We start from the raw sequence: 18,763 nt of genomic DNA, 5'->3' as shown, positions 1-18,763 counted from the left end.
TTCCAGCTAGGGGTGTACATGGACCGGGTTAGTTCGGCTTTTATTAAAACAAAACCAAAAATCAACTATATCGGTTTGGATTGGTTCGGTTTTGTCGGGTTTCGGATTTTTCGGGTTTTTATGAATATTATTTCAATCTTACTTTGTTAAATTTTTGATAAGTAAATATATATTTAGTAAAAATTGAAAAAATGACAAACATATGATCTATTAACATATTCTTATGGGAGAATTTTCTTAGTAACATATGATAGTTATTCGTTTGGTCGTCTGACAATAGTTTTTCGTTGATGTACACTTTTAAGGTTAACTAAATTTAATAATTAAACACAAAATCAATAAGCTGCATATATAATGATATGTTCTATTTAATTTTAAATTATCAAAATACCACTTTTAATTAGAAAAAAATAAAAGAATTTAATAGATATCTTGACATATGAATATGGAAGGAAGAGATTGATGCATTTCACTAACATTTGATAAGAAAGTGATCATACAACCCATTATTTAAAGATAAATAAAAATAGAGCACTTCATATTTAACTAAATATTACATCACATAAGAGAATCGCAAATAAAAAGTCTTAAAAGTATATATAAAAATTATATATTTATATGTCGGTTTGGTTCGGAATTTTTTACTTAATACCAAACCAAGTTTTAAAAGTGTAATAATGGATCATTGACAATCATGTTGTGCAATGACAATCAAGAAAATGGCCTGTGACTCGTGAACTGAAACCCAAATATTATGGTTTTCATTTAGCAACAACTTAATCTGTCGCATCATTTCAACTAGTCGAAGAAATATGTTACAAAAGGAGCTTAAGCTTTCATACATGCATAACAGATATTAGTAATTCACAGACTCACATTGCACCATAGCAGGAAGTACATCGTTCGTTATGCTAGCCTTTATTGTCTTACAGGTCCGCGGCTAGTGCTGCTGCATAGAGAATGAAATCCTCATCATCGCTATCTGAATCGTCAGATAGTGACTGTGACTACAGTGATTCCACATACTCCCTTTTCCACTGAAGATATTCCTTGATGCAGTCAATGATCTTTGCTGTCAGAAACTCGGGACTTACTGGACCAACTGGATGGATTGCCAAAGGCACAAATATTTTTGAACATTTCATTCAATTCGTTAAAATGTTTTAGGCCATGATATCTGAACTTCTTGTGATCACTGAATCTCTGTAAACGAAATACAACCAATTAGTCCAACAAGCCGGTTGGAAACTGTACTTGCTAGAACACAAACAGAAAATGCAGGTCAGGCTCAACTACCAACAGGGGATTCTGCCAAAATTACTCACATATGGGATTGTCAATTATCAGGAGCTATGCGGTGGAGCTCGGATTTTGAGAGTCAAATCACAAGATAGGCGTAAGGTCTATGTACACACTACATTCCGCGGACCCCACTTATGGGATTATGCATTGATGGATATGTTGTTGTTGTTGTTGTTGTAAACTTCTTAATTTTGACCGTAAATTCGGATATAGAATCTTTAAGTTTTTTGAAATAAAATTTATATATATGAAAACTATGTAAAAAGTACAATAAGTCACAATAATTAACAATAAAAGTATCTAAAAGGCATATAAAAAATCGCGGTCAAAGAAAACTCGTTTGACTCTCGAAATCCGAAGTTCGCCACATAAATTGGGATGGAGGGAATAATAGGAACTTACCTCCACATGATTCGCCCAAACATCATTAGGAACAATCACTTTGTTAGTTTCTTGATTCCATCTTGTTATTTGTGGCTTGAATTATTTCCTTGTATTTTTAGGAAACCCATAAACCTATAGTCCTTGTCAAATTGGGAAACCTTTCTCATATATGTTTGGGACCTTTTGGGATCTATATACAGGGGTTGTAGTTAGGGATTCTAGAGATTGTATTGTGTTTTTCTTCTCATTCATAGTAGAAAACTCTCTTTGTTTTTGCCCCGAGGATTAGGCTTAGCCGAACCTCGTTAAATCCTTGTGTTGATTTTTCTTCTCTATTTGCTTTGTGTGTGGTTGTGTGCTAGTTAACCCACGATATTCCGCAACAATTGGTATCAGAGCAAGGTTCGGGTTTCAACATATAATCTAGGGTTAAGATGTCTTCACCATCTTCAACAAAGTACGAAGTAGAGAAATTTGACGGAGGCTCTAGTTTCAGTCTATGGAAGATTAGGATGAAATAGTCCCTGGTGTTACAAGGATTATGGAAAGCAATTGATGAGGATTTTCCTGAAGATATGAAAGAGACAAAGAAGGAAGACTTGAAGGAGAGGGCTTTGAGTGCGATCTTCATGAGCGTTATAGATAGCGTTCTTCGGAAAATTGCTGAAGAAACTTCTGCAGCAACGGCATGGAAGAAGTTGGAAGATCTGTATTCTAAGAAATTGCTGTCAAACCGCCTTTACCTGAAAAAGAGGTTATACAATCTCCGTATAAACGAAGGTACACCTGTTAAAACTTACCTTGATGAGTTTAATTCAATTATAATGGACCTGAAGAATGTGGATATCAAAATTGAGAGTGAGGATCAGGCCTTGATTGTGTTATGTTCTTTACCACAGTCTTATGATACTTTTGCCGATACACTGCTATATGGGAAAGACAGCATTTCACTAGAAGATGTTAGTAATGCACTAAAATCTAAAGAGTTGAAAAAGAGCTTTTCAGAGAATTGAGGGCGAGGGTCTTGTGATTAGAGGAAGAACACAACAAAAACAGGAAAAAGTTAACCGCAAGATCAAAGTCTAGAGCAAGGAAGCAACACTGTTATGAGTGCGGGGAGCAAGGTCACTACAAGAGAGATTGTCCTTAGCTGAAGGAGAAAAGAGGAAAGCAGAAAATAGATAATTCGGCAAATATTATTGACACTGGCAATAATTCTGATGATAGTGACTATGTAGGGGAAGTTTGTGTTGTGAGTTCTAGTCATGGGCAAAATTCTTGGGTTCTTGATTCTGGTGCTACTTTCCACATGTGTCCACACAAGAATTGGTTTGCAACTTACAAACAAATGAGTGGGACTGTCTATATAGGAGATGATAATCCATTACCAGTAGAGGGGGTTGGTAACATCAAATTGAGAATGTTCGACGGAATTATCAGAAACATTGAGTGTTGGCATGTTCCTCGGATAAAGAGAAATTTGATTTCTCTTTCGACTTTGGATGATCAAGGGTATAAATTTCACTCGGAGAATGGAATACTTAAAGTGTGTAAAGGCTTCATGGTACTCATGAAGGGTAAACTACATTCAAAATTGTATCATCTTCAAGCCAGTGTAGTTGAGGAAGCTGCTGTAGCTTCTGGGAAAAGTGATCTGAATCAGTCTCAGTTGTGGCACTTGCGACTTGGCCATATGAGTGATAATGGATTGTCTTTGTTGAGTAAGCAGAATTTGCTGAATGGGTACAAAAAATCAAGTTTCGAATTTTTGTGAGCATTGTGTGTTTGGTAAACAGACAAGGGTAAAGTTCATCAAGAAGGCCGAGCACAAGACCAGAGACAAGTTAGATTATATACACTCTGACTTGTGGGGTCCAAACAGAGTTCCCTCCAAGAGTGGTGCCAGGTATTTTATGACTTTGATTGGTGATTACTCAAGGATTGTGTGGGTGTATTTTCTGAAAACAAAAGATGAGGCATTTTCGACATTTGTTAAATGGAAGACGATGGTTGAGAGACAGACGGAAAGAAAAGTTAAGCGTCTTCGAACTGACAATGGGTTGGAATTTTTCAATTCTGAGTTCGATAATTTCTGCAGCATGGAGGGCATAGTGAGACACCGCACTTGTGTCGGAACACCACAACAAAATGGTGTTGCAGAACGTATGAATAGAACACTTTGTGATAGGGCACGAAGCATGCTTTCACACTCATGTGTTAGCAAAGATTTTTAGGCTGAAGCAATCAATACAGCTTGTTATTTGGTCAATAGATCTCCATCCACAGCTATTGAGTTCAAAACTCCTTTTGAGGTATGGTCCGGTTTGCCTGCTGATTATTAAAATTTAAGGATATTTGGTTGTCCTGCTTATGCTCATGTGAGGGATGGAAAACTTGAGCCGAGGGCAAAGAAGTGCATATTTCTAGGGTATGTAACTGGAGTGAAAGGTTATAGGTTGTGGTGCACAGATAAAAAGACTCCAGGGCTAATTATCAGTAGGTATGTAACATTCAATGAATCTGCCTCACTGGATAGTCAGAGGGAGAAGGCAATAGCAGAAACAGATCGTGGTGTCAGTGACCGCATAGAGCTAGAAATTGAATCTCCACTAGCTCAGCCCAGTAGTTCTAAAGTAGAGGAAATGGAGGAGGTGCAAAATATTGATCAAGACGATAATGTTGATGCACCTGCGCAACAACCCTATAGCATTGCAACAGGCAGAGAGAAGAGAGTGATCAACCGACCGCAAAGGTTTGCAAACGTAGTTGATGGGAATCTTCTTGGATATACGAATCCTATGGGATTTGCTTTGGCAGTTGCAGAGAGCGTTGATGCGTTTGAGTGTTATAGCTATCCAGAAACTATTCCGAGTATAGAACCAAATCGACGGATTAGTGCTATGGCTGAAGAGATTAAGTCTCTTAACAAGTTTAGGCGTTGCCTAGACTTGGTTGATGCGTGTGGCAATCAATATAGCCCTTGGAGGGCTGAGGGCAAGGTAGAGAGACGTTCCTGTTGATGAAGAGAATTCAAGCCAAGGGGAAGATTTGTTATTTGTGGCTTGAATTATTTCCTTGTATTTTTAGGAAACCCATAGTCCCTATAGGTTTAGGAAAACCCATTGTCCTAATAGATTTGGGAAAGGAAGACCTATAGTCCTTGTCAAATTGGGAAACCTTTCTCATATATGTTTGGGACCTTTTGGGATCTATATATAGGGGTTGTAGTTGGGAATTCTAGAGATTGTATTGTGCTTTTCTTCTCATTCATAGTGGAAAACTCTCTTTGCTTTTGCCCCGAGGATTAGGCTTAGCCGAACCTCGTTAAATCCTTGTGTTGATTTTTCTTCTCTATTTGCTTTGTGTGTGATTGTGTGCTAGTTAACCCACGATATTCCGCAACACATCTATATCCGGAGCATGTTGCAAGTAGTTCCTTGAAATCCTTCCAATTCTTTTTAAGCCTGTGATATTTCTGTTTGATGCATTGCTCGTCATACCTTTCGCGCTTGCCAGTTCTAGCCCAAAACTCGTCAATAATGTCTCTCCAACGTTTTGCAGCAATGATATAAGACTTGAACTCATGTTTCTTCATATTCTCATGTAAAATGTCAATGAGGACCAGCTCGTCTCCTCCAACCATCGTTCAGCGTTTCCACCACGTGGCCTTTTCTGAGTACGCAAAGGAAGAACCAATTATTGATGCATATTTCCAAAAGGTAGAAGCAAAACAAACATCCAACTCTAATAAGTTATGAGAACCAGTCAAGAGAAAGAACATGATTATATGTTACCCTGTTAACCGGTGCAGGCGCAGTCACAGAATTCTCATCGGAAATCTCAACTGTAGCTTCATGTGCTGCATGCATTCCAGCACAAAATAAAGCAAAACACATTAATTGCAACAAACACATGGAAAAGAAAAACTATTAAAGAACACTGTCAAAGCCAATTGTGATATGATAAAGGATGTGAAAGGGTTCGGAAGGTGTTATATGATAGTGTATACAATCTTCTTTTTTGATTAAGTACTAGCAGATACAATTATATAAAATATCCTGATGAAGATCCGATTATGTAAATATATAGAGAGCTTTTGACGATCGAACAGCAAAGGAAAACTAGACATATATAAACAAAATAAATGATGGCTTTCCAGAGCTTTTGACGATCGAACAGCAAAGGAGAACTAGACATATATAAACAAAATAAATGATGGCTTTCCATTGGCAGCACTTAAAGTTGTGCAAGCAGGAAGAACAGTAATAAGAGAGATGGATATGATGCAAAAATTAAGAGAGCCAGAAACATACAAAGAGTTTTGACATGAATCAACTCGAACTATTTAGTGCAAAAGCCAACAAAAGTTAAAAGGGATATCTCTTCCAACAAATAAATAAGATGAATTGAATCCAAATACTGGAGAATAAACGATATAAATGTGGAGAGACACTATCAACATTCTAGACTCTAAACAGCATCGATGAGATAACATTCGTTTGTATGTGAAGCGCATCTGTTTCTAACATAGAAGTAATCAATCTTAATAATTGTAAGCCCCATGATAGGCTGAAAATGGCTATCTAGAACCAGACCACACGAGTCCCTGAGTTAGGGCAGGAAAAATTAGTCCACTATACTGAAATACAAGTAGAATTTGAGAAGGCAAGTGCAACCATGTGCACCTCAACACACAGTAACAAACATTTTTATTTTAGAATGCAGGGTAGAACTTCACATATATGAAAATGTAGGCGTTGGCTCCTCTTCTTCATCATCTTCTGAATCTGCAAAGGGTACTTCATCGCCTGACTCATTCGCGCTGTTGGGTAGTCACTGTCATATTCTTCACTCTGTCCATCTGTAATATCCTTGTTCAGATGTTCGGACAACTGTGTTAATACAGGATATTTGTGGAGGTCTTCAACTTACGGTATTGTCCACAATGGCAAACATCAGGTTCTGTGGATGTTATTGAACTTTGGGACGCCAGCGACATAACTAATCTAAAAGAGGAAACTAAATAAGAGAGAAAAATGGAAGAGAAGTTGAAGAATATATGCAGAATGATCTGCCTCAAACATTACCAAACGTTCATTAAGCTGAAACGTTTGGCTAATATAGCGCATGCTTACCATGCGCTATATGTAATTTGGTTCCTTTTTTTCACATTACTATAGTTCTTTAAGAGTTTTTAAGCGTTACTTTGGATCTGGATTCCACAAAAAGTAGCTTGTTAAAAGGGAAAAGACAGGGTTTTACTGTCTCAATAAGTATTAAAAGAATAAAGAAAAAGGAAAGACCAAAATGAGAAAGAGGTAATTTGCCCAAGGCTTTGGTCTAGTGGCAAGAGTTCAGTGGGTGATTTATGGATGAGGCCCACATCACGGATTCGGACCCTGCCCATCTTAGTATTTAACTGGAGAAGAGTAGAGTTGCGGGCTTTTCTTTTTTTTATGATGGTGGTGTCCATGCCAACTCGCACGCACCTCGACAATTCCCCGGATGTCAACTACCTCCCACCAGCATAGGTAACGATAACTCTGTCCGCCAAGTCTTAGGCAGATGATCTGCACTGAAATTTGAAGGTCTCAGTTATCTCTGCACTTCATTGACCACTAGGTCACACCTCGAATGTATAGAGGGGCGAGCTTACTATCATATTGAGTTTCAAATTGTGAGTCGCCGTCCTCGAAATTTCTGGATTATCGAGAGAAGAAGACGACATAATTGGTCTTATGTTCCCTAAAGACTAAACTCCTAGACTTTTATCCCTTAAACCCCGAGTAGGTTGCACCAAAATTAAGTGAATAGTCACACAAAGCTCAATTACTAAACTAAATTTCAAAAGAATGTGCTTTGAGAAATACCCAGTAACAGAGAAAGCAATAATGCCTAATACAGATTCAAAACTAATTAAAGGGAAACAGAGAAAAGGGGTAGAATTTCAGAGTAGAAAGGGGTTTTAACTTACTTTGAAGCTTCTTGCCCATGCACCTGAGAAACAAAATTAAACAAAAAATATAGAAAAAACTGCAGAGGGTAAAGGAATAAGAACTGAAGCTAGAATGAAATAAACTAAAAAAGAAAAATACAAACGTTTTGAGACCCGGAGGATGGCTCATCTTTTTTAGCTTAAGTTTAGCAGAGGGAAAGAGAAGGAAATTTTATTTTCAAAAGAGGGAAAACCAGCAGCTGAACCGACCGTGTTGATATTACTAACATGTTTAGTGTTTGTAAATTGGGTCTTATCAACAGAATTTCAAATTAGTGAATAGTCTAGAAGGATTCCAAATTAAGTACAAAATTAAAAATAATTTGGCTTGGCTCAAAAAAAATGTAACAAGTTTTGCATATAATATTTTGTTTTCCATATAGAACTCCACAAGAGAAAACAGCTTTGTGACCAATTATAAATGTTATTCCTTCCTATCATTTTATTTGGCTTTATTTCTTTATTAGTTCGTTTAAAAAATAATGATGCTTTTAAATATTTTCTTAATAATTTTTTTTATAACCGTACAAATGCTACAACATATTTAAAATAAAAAAAAATTCAAAAGTTTATAACCACACAAATGTTATGGCATATTTATGAATATAAATTTTGAAAGTCTTCTTTTTATTTTATTTAAACTTTGTGTTGAGGCAAACTACGATTAACAAAGTGAAAAGCCTTTTCATAAAAGATCGGTAAAATATAGCCGAATAGATCGGTAAATACAACATCGAAAAGCTTTGTACGGTCATTTTTTTTCAATTTAAATTGTACTCTCTCCGTTTCCATTTAGTTGTCTTGTTTTGCTTCTAGAGAGCCGCTACATAAATTTTGATCAATATTTTAACATGTATTAATTCCAATATTGATAGGAGAATAATTGCAAATGTTACGCCCCGCAGTATTACGATGATGTTACGCTCCGCAGTATTATATTACGATAATGTTACGCTCCGCAGTATTATATTACGACGATGTTACACCCTGTAGTATTGTACGATGAATTTATCGTAAGATAATTGACATCAGTTCAAGGACAAGATTATTTGGAGATTATAAGTATTATGCTATTTTAAGCAAGTGATAAATAAGTTCCTGAAGGTGAGAGGGTAAGCGAATTGAAAAAAATGACGTTGGTCGAAGTTTGACATTTGGAGATAAAATACGGTTCAAGCTATAATACCCCACATTTATCGACTAGTGTCATACAAAATAACACATGACCATGATAGTGAGGGCTATAAAGTGTATTAAAAATAAGTAGTATTTTAAATAATTTGAAATAATTCTTAATTATGTGGATAATTGGATAATTATGAATTTTTAAATGGGAGATTAACTTGTAATTGAATTTTGTAGATAATTATTTAAGTAAAAATTTGGATAATTGTTGGGGGGACAATAATCCACGTGGGATCATGAAGGTTTGGCAGAAAATTGCCAACAATATCATGCCAAGGAGGTGGTGGCACTACTTACATCTATATCTCATTTTTGGGTGGAAAAATGCTATTAAGGAAGCCTTTCTAAATTCACAAAGTGAAAGAGCCTTATTACTTTGTGAAATTTCAGCAAACATACAGATGAAGCATCAACAAAAAGGCATACACAAGTTTATGATCAAATTTACTAAGTGAGATAGATTGGCAACGTGATTTCGCTTCTACAAAATTTCTTACGAAGTTATATTGCGTAATAGCAACGGTATTTGCAATTCTAAGAGAACACGGTGCATTCTTCCTCAAGAATATCACACGGATTTTTTACTACTTCAATCTCGTCGTTACGTGTTTTATCGCAATTGACGTGTGTTAGAGGGATTGTCAAGAGAATCGGCTCAGGTATGTTAAGGCTAATCCTTCCTTCTTTTGGCATGATCCAAGTAACGATACGTAAACGTAATGTTATTCCATAAGTGGTTCTAAGGATGCCTATGTTATTCATTCCTGTAAAGTGATATTCAAGCATGTCTAAGTATGTCCCCAAGTCCCTATTGAGGTATATGATATAGATGTTAATGTTTATAATATAGTGATACATGCATCTTCATGCATTTACCACCATGCTACGGCCGGTCGGGCAGTACCACCGGTTGGGCAGTAATGTATCATTATTTACCACCGGTTGGGCAGTCATGCATATTTATTTACCACCGAGCTACGGTCGATCGGGCAGTCATGCATTTACTATCGAGCTACGGTCGGTTAGGCAGTTACACATTTACTACCAAGCTATGGCCGGTCGGGCAGTCATGCATTTACCACCGCGCTACGGCCGGTCGGGCAATTACCACTGATCAGTTAGGCAGTCATGCATCATAAGCTATGGATAATAGTCTCGAAGAGAAGCATTATATATATGTAAGTATAATAAGTATGCATATACAGTGGCACTTCAGAGATTTAGGTTGATTCTTATATGTCTTTAGTTAATGTTTGACTTATTGTTATATTTCAGTTTCGCCTTACATACTCGGTACATTATTCGTATTGACGTCCTTTTGTTGGGGACGCTGCATTCATGCCTGCAGGTATAGATAATCAGTTTGACGAGCCCTCATAGTAGACGAGATTGGCATTGAGCGAAGGATCGGTAAGACTCCACCTCATTCGGAGTGCAGCCGAGTCTATGAGTCATCGTATCAGAGTTTTGCTACAGACTTAGGGGTAGGCCGGTACCCTGTCCCATTTAATGTCAAATAATCTTAGAGGCTTTGTAGACAGAGGTTCATTTTGTACAGTATGTCAGAGGCCTTGACGGTCCACATGTATTCATGTTTTAAGAACGATGGTTCTTATAATAGTTGTGGCCCACTTATAGTTATACATTACGAGTTGTGGTCATGTTGGCCCATGATAGTTACAAAAAAAAGAGTTACAGAGTGGTTCGCTCAGGCCAGTACGACACCGAGTTCCAGCCACGCCTCCCAGGTTTGGAGCATGACAGCAAATTATAGTAATTTTTATATAGTTTTCAAATATCTAAACTTAAATTTAAAAATATTGAGAAAATTTAATTTAATTTAACTTAAAATTCGTCAAATTGACTCTCGCGAAGTGAAACATGACAAGTGAGAGAGAACAGAAAGAGTGTTGGATAACTAGGTATAGATTTTGATTTTCGGAATTTCTGCTGAAGTGGCAATTTATATTTTCGGGGTAATAATAATTGAACAATAGTGAGTTTACGCACAAAACTCTATCATATGAGTTTGCACACATTTAACAATCTCAAATTCAAGTAAAGCACAATAAATCAACAATGAATGTAAAATTAATTCATCTATGATGAGTCATTACAATTGTAACGACCTGAGCGGTCGTTTTGAGCATTTGCACTTTGCTCGGTAGTTTGAGGGCATGAGTAGCTCTGTATGATATGACTTGCGGAAATCGTTGGTTTTAGTTTTCGGGTTATTCGGAATCGATTTGGAAGAATGAATTTCATTGTTGAAGCTTTAAGTTGGAATAGTTGATCAAGTTAGCATTTGAGCTCGGATTGGAGTTTTGATGGTTCCGTTAGGTCTGGATGGTGATTTTGGACTCGGTCGTATACCCAGATTTGTAATTGGATATTTGTAGAAGGACTTGGCACCAATTGGCGACAGTTGGAAATTTGAAGGTTTGAAAAGTTCATAAGTTTGACCGGAAGTTGACTTTGAGGATATCAGATTCGGATTGGGGATCCGGAAATTGGAATAGCTTCATTATGTCATTTGGGACTTGTATGCAAAATTTGAGTTCATTCCGGGTTGATTTGAGATGTTTCGGCGCGAGTTTTGGAAGTTGAAAGTCCAAAGTTCAGTTAAGTTCGAATTGAGGTACGATTCGTTGTTTTGATGGTGTTATGTGTGATTAGAGGCCTCGAGTAAGTCCATGTTATATTATGGGACTTTTTCGTATGTTCGGACAGGGCCCCGAGGGGATCGGGTGAGTTTCGAATAGGTTTGGGTTGTGTTGCGCTCGTTTTTTAATGTTTCGACGTCGTTTCTTCAAGCATAAATAGTACCACATTAAGCAAATGAGCTCCAATTTTTGTTTTGATTGAAGCATTAGGTCCGTATCATAATTTTGAAACTATAGCAACTGGAGTCATCAAGTTTCGACATCGTATGAGGAATTTATGATCATTTTACTAAGAATTGGGTTGCCAGAATTTTCAGATTAATTACGAAATTGTCACTGAATTCGTATTTAAAAATCTGCACTATTTGCAAATATTAAAACCAACATATCTCCTTCATTATAAGGTCAAATAGAGTGATTCAAAAGCCTAACTTGACTGGAATATCGCAAAAAATCCATTGGAGTCATCAAAAGTGAGTTTCGAGATTGTTTTGCACGAGAAACGAGACAGAACAGTTGGACGGAAGCATATACATCAAGGGTTTGTTCATTTGGTCATATTTTGAGTTGGGGAGCTCGGATTTGGACGATTTTTGAAGTATTTCACTACATAGATTGGGGTAAGTGTTCTCTACTCATTTTTTATTATATTTCATGAATCTATCTTTGTTTTTGACAATTAGTTGATGATTTCAGAAGTAAAATTTGGGAGTTTTTGTCTAAAATTTCATAAAGCGAATATTTGAGCTTTGAACATCGGTTTGGAGTCAGATTTGAGGGAAACTAGTATGGTTGGACTCGTAATTGAATGGATTAACGGATTTTATAAGTTTCGTCGAGTTCCGAGGTATGGGTCTAGGTTGGACTTTTTGGTTGATTTTGGGCTTTTGAGTAAAGATTCGACATTTATCAATTGGAATTATTTCCTTAGACTTTAATTGATGTATTTGAGTTTCTTTTGGCTAGTTTCGAGCCGTTCGGTGGTCGGCACGCACGGGATGGTTTTTTTGGAGCATCGTTTGGCTTGCTCGGTGTTAGATTTGGCTTATTCGAGGTAAGTAACACTTCTAAACTTGGTACTGAGGGTATGAAACCCCGAATTACATGTTATGTGTTTGGTGTTGAGGTGACGCATATGCTATGTGACGGGCATGTGGGCGTGCACCGTGTTAATAGCGACTCTGTTATTTTTGTGGTACTATGTAGTTACCTGATCTTATATGTAACCATGAAATCTCTCCGTACTAAAGCTATTGAGTTGTGATTCATATTAGAAACCATGTCTAGGCTACACGCTTATTCTGTTGGGACCCACCGAGGTCATTTTTGTTGTTGAGTTATTTGCTTACATTGCAATTACATACTCAGTCATGCGCATTCATTTGCATGTCATATCTCAGTCTGTGTTACCATTTATTGATACATCACATCATTATTTTTGACTGATTTTCATGACATTGTGAGCCCGAGAGACTGGAGAGATTAATGACTGAGCGAGGCCGAGGGCCTGATTGTAAGGATATTGTTTTATGATGGGAGCGGGCTGATGGTATTGATTCATGCCATGATTGGCTTATTATAGCGCTTGGGCTGAAGGAGCCCTTCCGGAGTCTATACACCCAGTGAACGCAGGTAACGACTGAGTGTGACTGCTGAGCGATTGGGAAGATTGAGTGACTGGGAGGACTGAGTAAATTGATACTCTAAGAGTATGCATATGGTTTTATCACTGGGTTGCGTCGCATTTTACATGCACACTTGACATACAAGCATAGAGATGCATTTTCCTCATGTTGTGCGGTATCACATCATTAATGACTTCTCATATACATTGGCATGTAGGCGTGGAGTTGTATTTTTCTCGGGCCATTTGAAAATGAAACATTTTGTCTGTTGTTGAAAATTTTTGGAAAAAATCACAGTTTTACAAACCTACTCATATTTTGGTGATTTTGGTAAAAGAATTTGGGTTTCACCGATATACTTGAAAAGCACGCCTATTTTTCTGGAACTGTGAACGAGTTGAGCATTTTATATATGCGTATGTTTCCTGTACCATTATTATTATTTTGTTATGAACTGTTATTGGCTATTGGTGTTGGACTCCGACCTCTGTTCCAGCTCGTCACTACTTTCAACCTAAGGTTAGGTTTGGTACTTATTGAGTATATGGGGTCGGTTGTACTCATACTACACTTCTGCACCTTGCGTGCAGATCCGGATGTCGACGTTGTTGTGTATGACGGAGCTAGAATTGAAGAGGTACATGCGTTCCAGTTACAACTGCCTTTGTTCATAGTAGCCTAGACTTATGAAAACTGTTTATGTATATTCGGACAGGTAATGTATTTATTTCATACTAGCTTTGTAAACTCTAAATCTTAGAAGCTCATGATTTGTACTACCAGTCCTTGGAAATTCTTGTATAAAAGCAGTTATTAACATTTCTTTCTTGAAAAATCTCATTAATTTGGATAGCTGTTAATTGGCTTACCTAGCGGGTTGGGTTAGGTGCCATCACGACTAGTTGGATTTTGGGTCGTGACAAGTTGGTATCAGAGCTCTAGGTTTATAGGTTCTACAAGTCATGAACAAGTGTCTAGTAGAGTCTTGCGGATCGGTATGATGACGTCCATACCTATCTTCGAGAGGCTACAGGGCATTTCGGATAATTTCCCATCTTTCTTTTCTTATCGTGCGGAATTGATTCAGCTTGAAATATAACTCTTTGTATTCCTTCCACGCATTCGTATGCACATGTGAGCGCTCGGTATCAGCTGTACATCGACGGCTTGTGATTACATGGATGATGCGAGATGTGATTTCTGTATATTGATGGTGGGCCAGTCTGGAGGACTTGAGGCCGGATTTTTACTGTAGCTTAAGCACGGGAATTTCGATTGTGTGAGCACGTGCTTTTGGACTTATATGTCCGGTAGTATCCCTATGAGTGGAATTTGTGGTGGCTGGATAGCTATACGGTGAGTATAATGGGACTGCAGGATGTTTTCAGATGGACTGAATGTGACGAGAAGAGCTTGCTCGAGATGTGAAGAGGACTATTGGGTGCTTGGTTTCTATCTGGATGTGACGTATAGTCTCGATTTATGAGAGTATTGGAGGATCTTTCATGTTGTTTAATTGTGGAACGAGTTAGATTCTCATGACTTGTTGATGAGTTCAGACTCAGGAAGAATAAGTGATTGTGTAGGAGTTGTGGTTGTGAAAGGGCGTAGAGAGATGTCAGTTTGAGGCTAAGCAAATGGGTTATCACCTACAGGGTGTCCCGAGGTTGTGTGATCCCTATATTGTTTCTGTGGAGAGTTTTCTCTTACCTATGGGTTATATGTGTAGCAACTTGAGTTTGGATCGCTTGAGGAGGTTGGCTTGACTGTCACGAGGATGAACGCGAGCTTAGCAGATGATTTGAGGTATTATATTGTTTGTGTTACATGAGCTTATGAAGGATTTAGTTGAATCTTACTGTGGTATTATGGCAGTAATAGAGTATGAACATTGGGAGTTATCGAGTGTTTTGATTTATAGCTTTGTTCCAAGTGGAGGAGTCTTCTATCGATGATTTGATTGCATGGTTACGTGTTGTATTGATTTTGGTCCGAGGCATACTTGTGAATCGGTTATAGCTTGTAGAAGTTAGTCTTGAGGATGACTTGAGTAAGGAATTTCTAGGTGCATGGTGTAGTGCACTCTATGGGTATATGGGAATCATGGAATGATTTAGTGGTTATTCGTGAAGGATGTAGCGTGCATGGAGTAGGAATTTGCTTCGTTGCGTTAAGGTGGGGTTACTTCTTCGTATGTCGTCGTGCTAGTGGGGCATAGGTAGTTGGCCCGTTTGGGCGGTGCAATTGAGATTTGAGCATAGTGGATGACTCTCGGGGAGGTTCTAAAGAGTTTAAGATTCATATGTAGCAATTGGGAATTTTCAAGATTTGTATATGGCTAGAATCTTAGATTTATATTGGATGGTGTTGAGACTCGCGGTATTTCCATATCGTTGTGTATTATACATTTCAGTATCAGGAAGGTGAAGGAAACGACTTTAGAGCACAGAAGTTCTCTTTAGAGTGGGTGTCCGGTTTGTGGTGCTTTGGGGGTACTTAAGAAGGAATACAACGGCTTATGAGCCTTAGGACGGTGTGATTTTATTCTATGATCTCATGGGGTGAGTTTTGGTTAAGGATCGTGGTGTTCTGGCAAGGAGAAGTGTCACCTTAAGGGTAATTCGAAGGAACTTGGAGAAATATGATAGTTTGATAGTAGGTTGGATCAGTACGGTAATGGGTATGATCGGTTCTTTGGGTACTTATGATGTGGTGAGTCTCTACAGGTGTTTCATGGTAATGCTATTAGGTTTTTGGCGATCTGCGTGGCTTGGTTGAGTTAGAAGGATTCAGTTCTGATAGCTTAGCTATGTGCAAATGGATTCCAAAGAGTTCTCGATGACTTCTATCACGGTTCGAGGTGGATATTTCCTACTGGCAAAAGGAACATGTTGCGTATTGGGATTTTTTTTTCTCCTGGATGAGATCAAATGGAAGGTTTCTGACTGATCGGGTATGTATTCTGCTGGCGACTCAGAGTCGATTATGATATCCTCGTACTTTTCATATGATGGCATGATAGATGCGATGGATTAAGTGGGATAAAGATTTGCATGTGCACGGTCATGGTTCAGCTTTGAAGGGGAGGTCATGAATTCTTAGGCAGCATGGATGGTTTCCGATGTTTAGATGAATGCTATAACTATTTGGTATTGTCTAAGGAGAGTGTACATTTCAGAAGGTGCACTGTATTTTGACTTACGGATGCTTCATTAGTGTTGCGGTACTCGCCTGGTTGATCGATTGATAATATTCAGATTTTGCCATGTGGCACGGAAGGATCATAGAAGTATTCCTCGTAGGATGATCATGTATGAAATATGTGTTAGACATTCAAGCGGTGGAGTTCGGATCAGATATGGTGATTCATGTGTTCTGTGGATTTGGAGGCCGGGAATTCTCAACAGCAAATTATTTCGTGGTTGTGGACTGTGAAGATGTGGCTAAAGATAGCCACATGATGGCATGTGTTATGGTAAGGTCATGGTGGACTTTAGGAGGGTTATGCATCTATTTGTGGATGACTAGGATTGATCTAGGGGCCATTGGTAGGCCCAATGAGGATGCGTATTCTACACTGGGTCGAATTGGTTGACTTCGTACTGCTACTGTCGAGGGATGTGTCGTTCGGTTAGAGTTGAGCTTATTCACGTTCTGATATGATCTATGTGTTACTCCTCTATGCTACGAGGAGTTGTGATTTATTGGTTATATGCACACGTGGTGCGTTCTATTTGGGGCTTATTGTCACGACCCCAACCCCGGTCGTGCTGGCGCCCAACACACTGCTAGGCAAGCCCGACCAATTCAACAACCTTAACCCTTTTTATACAGTTCATGATTCAATTAACACAAATAATTACTAAGTCATAATACTAAAACTCTGAAATATAATTAAAACATGTGGAAAACCCAAGTAGAAATACTACTACACAGCCCGAAGAATCCGGTGTCACAAGTCTGAGCCTCTAATACACGGGTGTCAACCTACTACATATTGCTCTAAAGACCAACTTGTCACGACCCCAACCCCGGTCGTGATGGCGCCCAACACACTGCTAGGCAAGCTCGACCAATTAAATAACCTTAACCATTTTATCCAGTTCATGAATTAATTAACACAGATAATTACTAAGTCAAAATACTAAAATCCGGGAATAGAGTTAAATATGCGGAAATCCCAAAATATAAAATAACTACACAGCCCGAAGAATCCGGTGTCACAAATCTGAGCCTCTAATACATGAGTATCAACCTACTACATATCGTTCTCTAGAAATGCGGAAATTAAAAAAAAATAGAAGGAAGATCAGGACTGCGAACGTCAAATGCAGCTACATTGAAACTCCCAAATATGATGCAAGGCAGAGAAGTCCTCACTCAGCCTCAGTAGTCCATGCACCTTGCGTGCAGATCCAGGTACTACTGAGGCTGAGTGAGGACTTCTCTGCCTAGCATCATATTTGAGAGTTTCAAGGTAGCTGCATTTGACGTTCGCAGTCCTGATCTTCCTTCTATTTTTTTTTTAATTTTCGCATTTCTAGAGAACGATATGTAGTAGGTTGATACTCATGTATTAGAGGCTCAGACTTGTACCGGATTCTTCGGGCTGTGTAGTTATTTTATATTTTGGAATTTCCGCATGTTTAACTCTATTCCCGGATTTTAGTATTTTGACTTAGTAATTATCTGTGTTAATTAATTCATGAACTGGATAAAATGGTTAAGGTTATTTAATTGGTCGGGCTTGCCTAACGCTGTGTTGGGCGCCATCACGACCGGGGTTGGGGTCGTGACACTTATAGTGAAATTTGAGTGAGATAGGTATTAGAGTGTTGAATGATTGATTGTACATTTGGTTATGTTCTTTCCGGACTATGGTATTATGTTATTGGTTCCTCCGTGGTTATGATCATGCACTTGGGGTACTTGATGTCGAGCTGCGCGTGGCTGTTGATGTTGGGCATGGTGGCTTGAGGTATTTCATATGGACTAGTGTTTGGATGGGGTCACACACTGCAATGGAGTTATGTTGAGATATGATCCTTTATGTTGGATTCGTGTGTCTTTGTTCTACTATGTAGGATAGGTTCGTAGAATTGTAGTTGTGGTGGTGGTGCTTGTTGAGCTTGTGGGATGGTTCTCTCATTTGAGTCATTTTCTATGTTTGAGTACACTTTAATTGTTGCGTATTGGTGCATGGATTGCACAGTTTGTGGCTTAAGGTTGTATTAGTGTAGCGTGTCAGTAGGGAGGCCGTACTTGATAAGATAAGGTCGTCGAACCTTGAATGTGTGCTATCGGATCTGATTGTAGTATATTTGGAAGGATAATATCGGAAGTCGGCTTAGAAATTGGCTATAGTTCTTATCGAAGGAGGGAGAGTTCCATGATTTGTTTATTTGATAAGTGATTACGAGTTTCTGCATGTTTCTTTCATCATCGGCAGTGTACGGAGGTCTTATAACGAGGCTTTGTTTGATATAAAGTTTATTACTAGTGTCGGGTTTATCTTTAAGCAGCTACGGTGATTACGAATCATTGCTATGAGTATTTAAGTTATGTGGTATATCATGTGATTGTGTCTTGGGTTATGGTTATGGCTTGAT

General features: G+C 38.3%; 1 protein-coding gene across 5 annotated transcripts; it reads right to left on the bottom strand.

Moving 5' to 3' along the window:
* Positions 679–7,880, bottom strand: LOC109234113. 5 transcript variants are annotated; one of them, XM_019399960.1, is made up of 6 exons: positions 7,661–7,880; positions 6,619–6,692; positions 6,425–6,547; positions 5,481–5,545; positions 5,187–5,358; positions 682–1,203 (listed from the first exon to the last, which is right to left on the bottom strand). In XM_019399960.1, the coding sequence occupies exons 2-5, from the start codon at positions 6,683–6,685 to the stop codon at positions 5,278–5,280; spliced, it is 336 nt and encodes a 111-aa protein (XP_019255505.1). In that variant the 5' UTR covers positions 6,686–6,692; positions 7,661–7,880; the 3' UTR covers positions 682–1,203; positions 5,187–5,277. The 5 variants fall into 5 exon arrangements, 2 of the variants coding, with proteins under 2 accessions (XP_019255505.1, XP_019255504.1); XM_019399959.1 differs by having other exon boundaries at positions 6,619–7,683; positions 7,786–7,880; XR_002069135.1 differs by having other exon boundaries at positions 679–1,203; positions 5,481–6,692; positions 7,661–7,683; positions 7,786–7,880.

The sequence above is a fragment of the Nicotiana attenuata genome, chromosome 11 (genome assembly GCF_001879085.1).
Source record: "Nicotiana attenuata strain UT chromosome 11, NIATTr2, whole genome shotgun sequence".
NCBI lineage: Eukaryota > Viridiplantae > Streptophyta > Magnoliopsida > Solanales > Solanaceae > Nicotiana > Nicotiana attenuata.
This window is presented reverse-complemented; position numbering and strand designations above follow the sequence as displayed.

Excerpts from the sequence above, each read along its gene's own strand:
- LOC109234113 (XM_019399960.1), bottom strand. The coding sequence starts at position 6,685 with ATGTCGCTGGCGTCCCAAAGTTCAATAACATCCACAGAACCTGATGTT. Across the intron at positions 6,548-6,618 it reads TTGCCATTGTGGACAATACC|ATGGACAGAGTGAAGAATAT; the intron begins GTAAGTTGAAGA and ends AGGATATTACAG. Across the intron at positions 5,546-6,424 it reads ACGCCTACATTTTCATATAT|CACATGAAGCTACAGTTGAG; the intron begins GTGAAGTTCTAC and ends GAATGCATGCAG.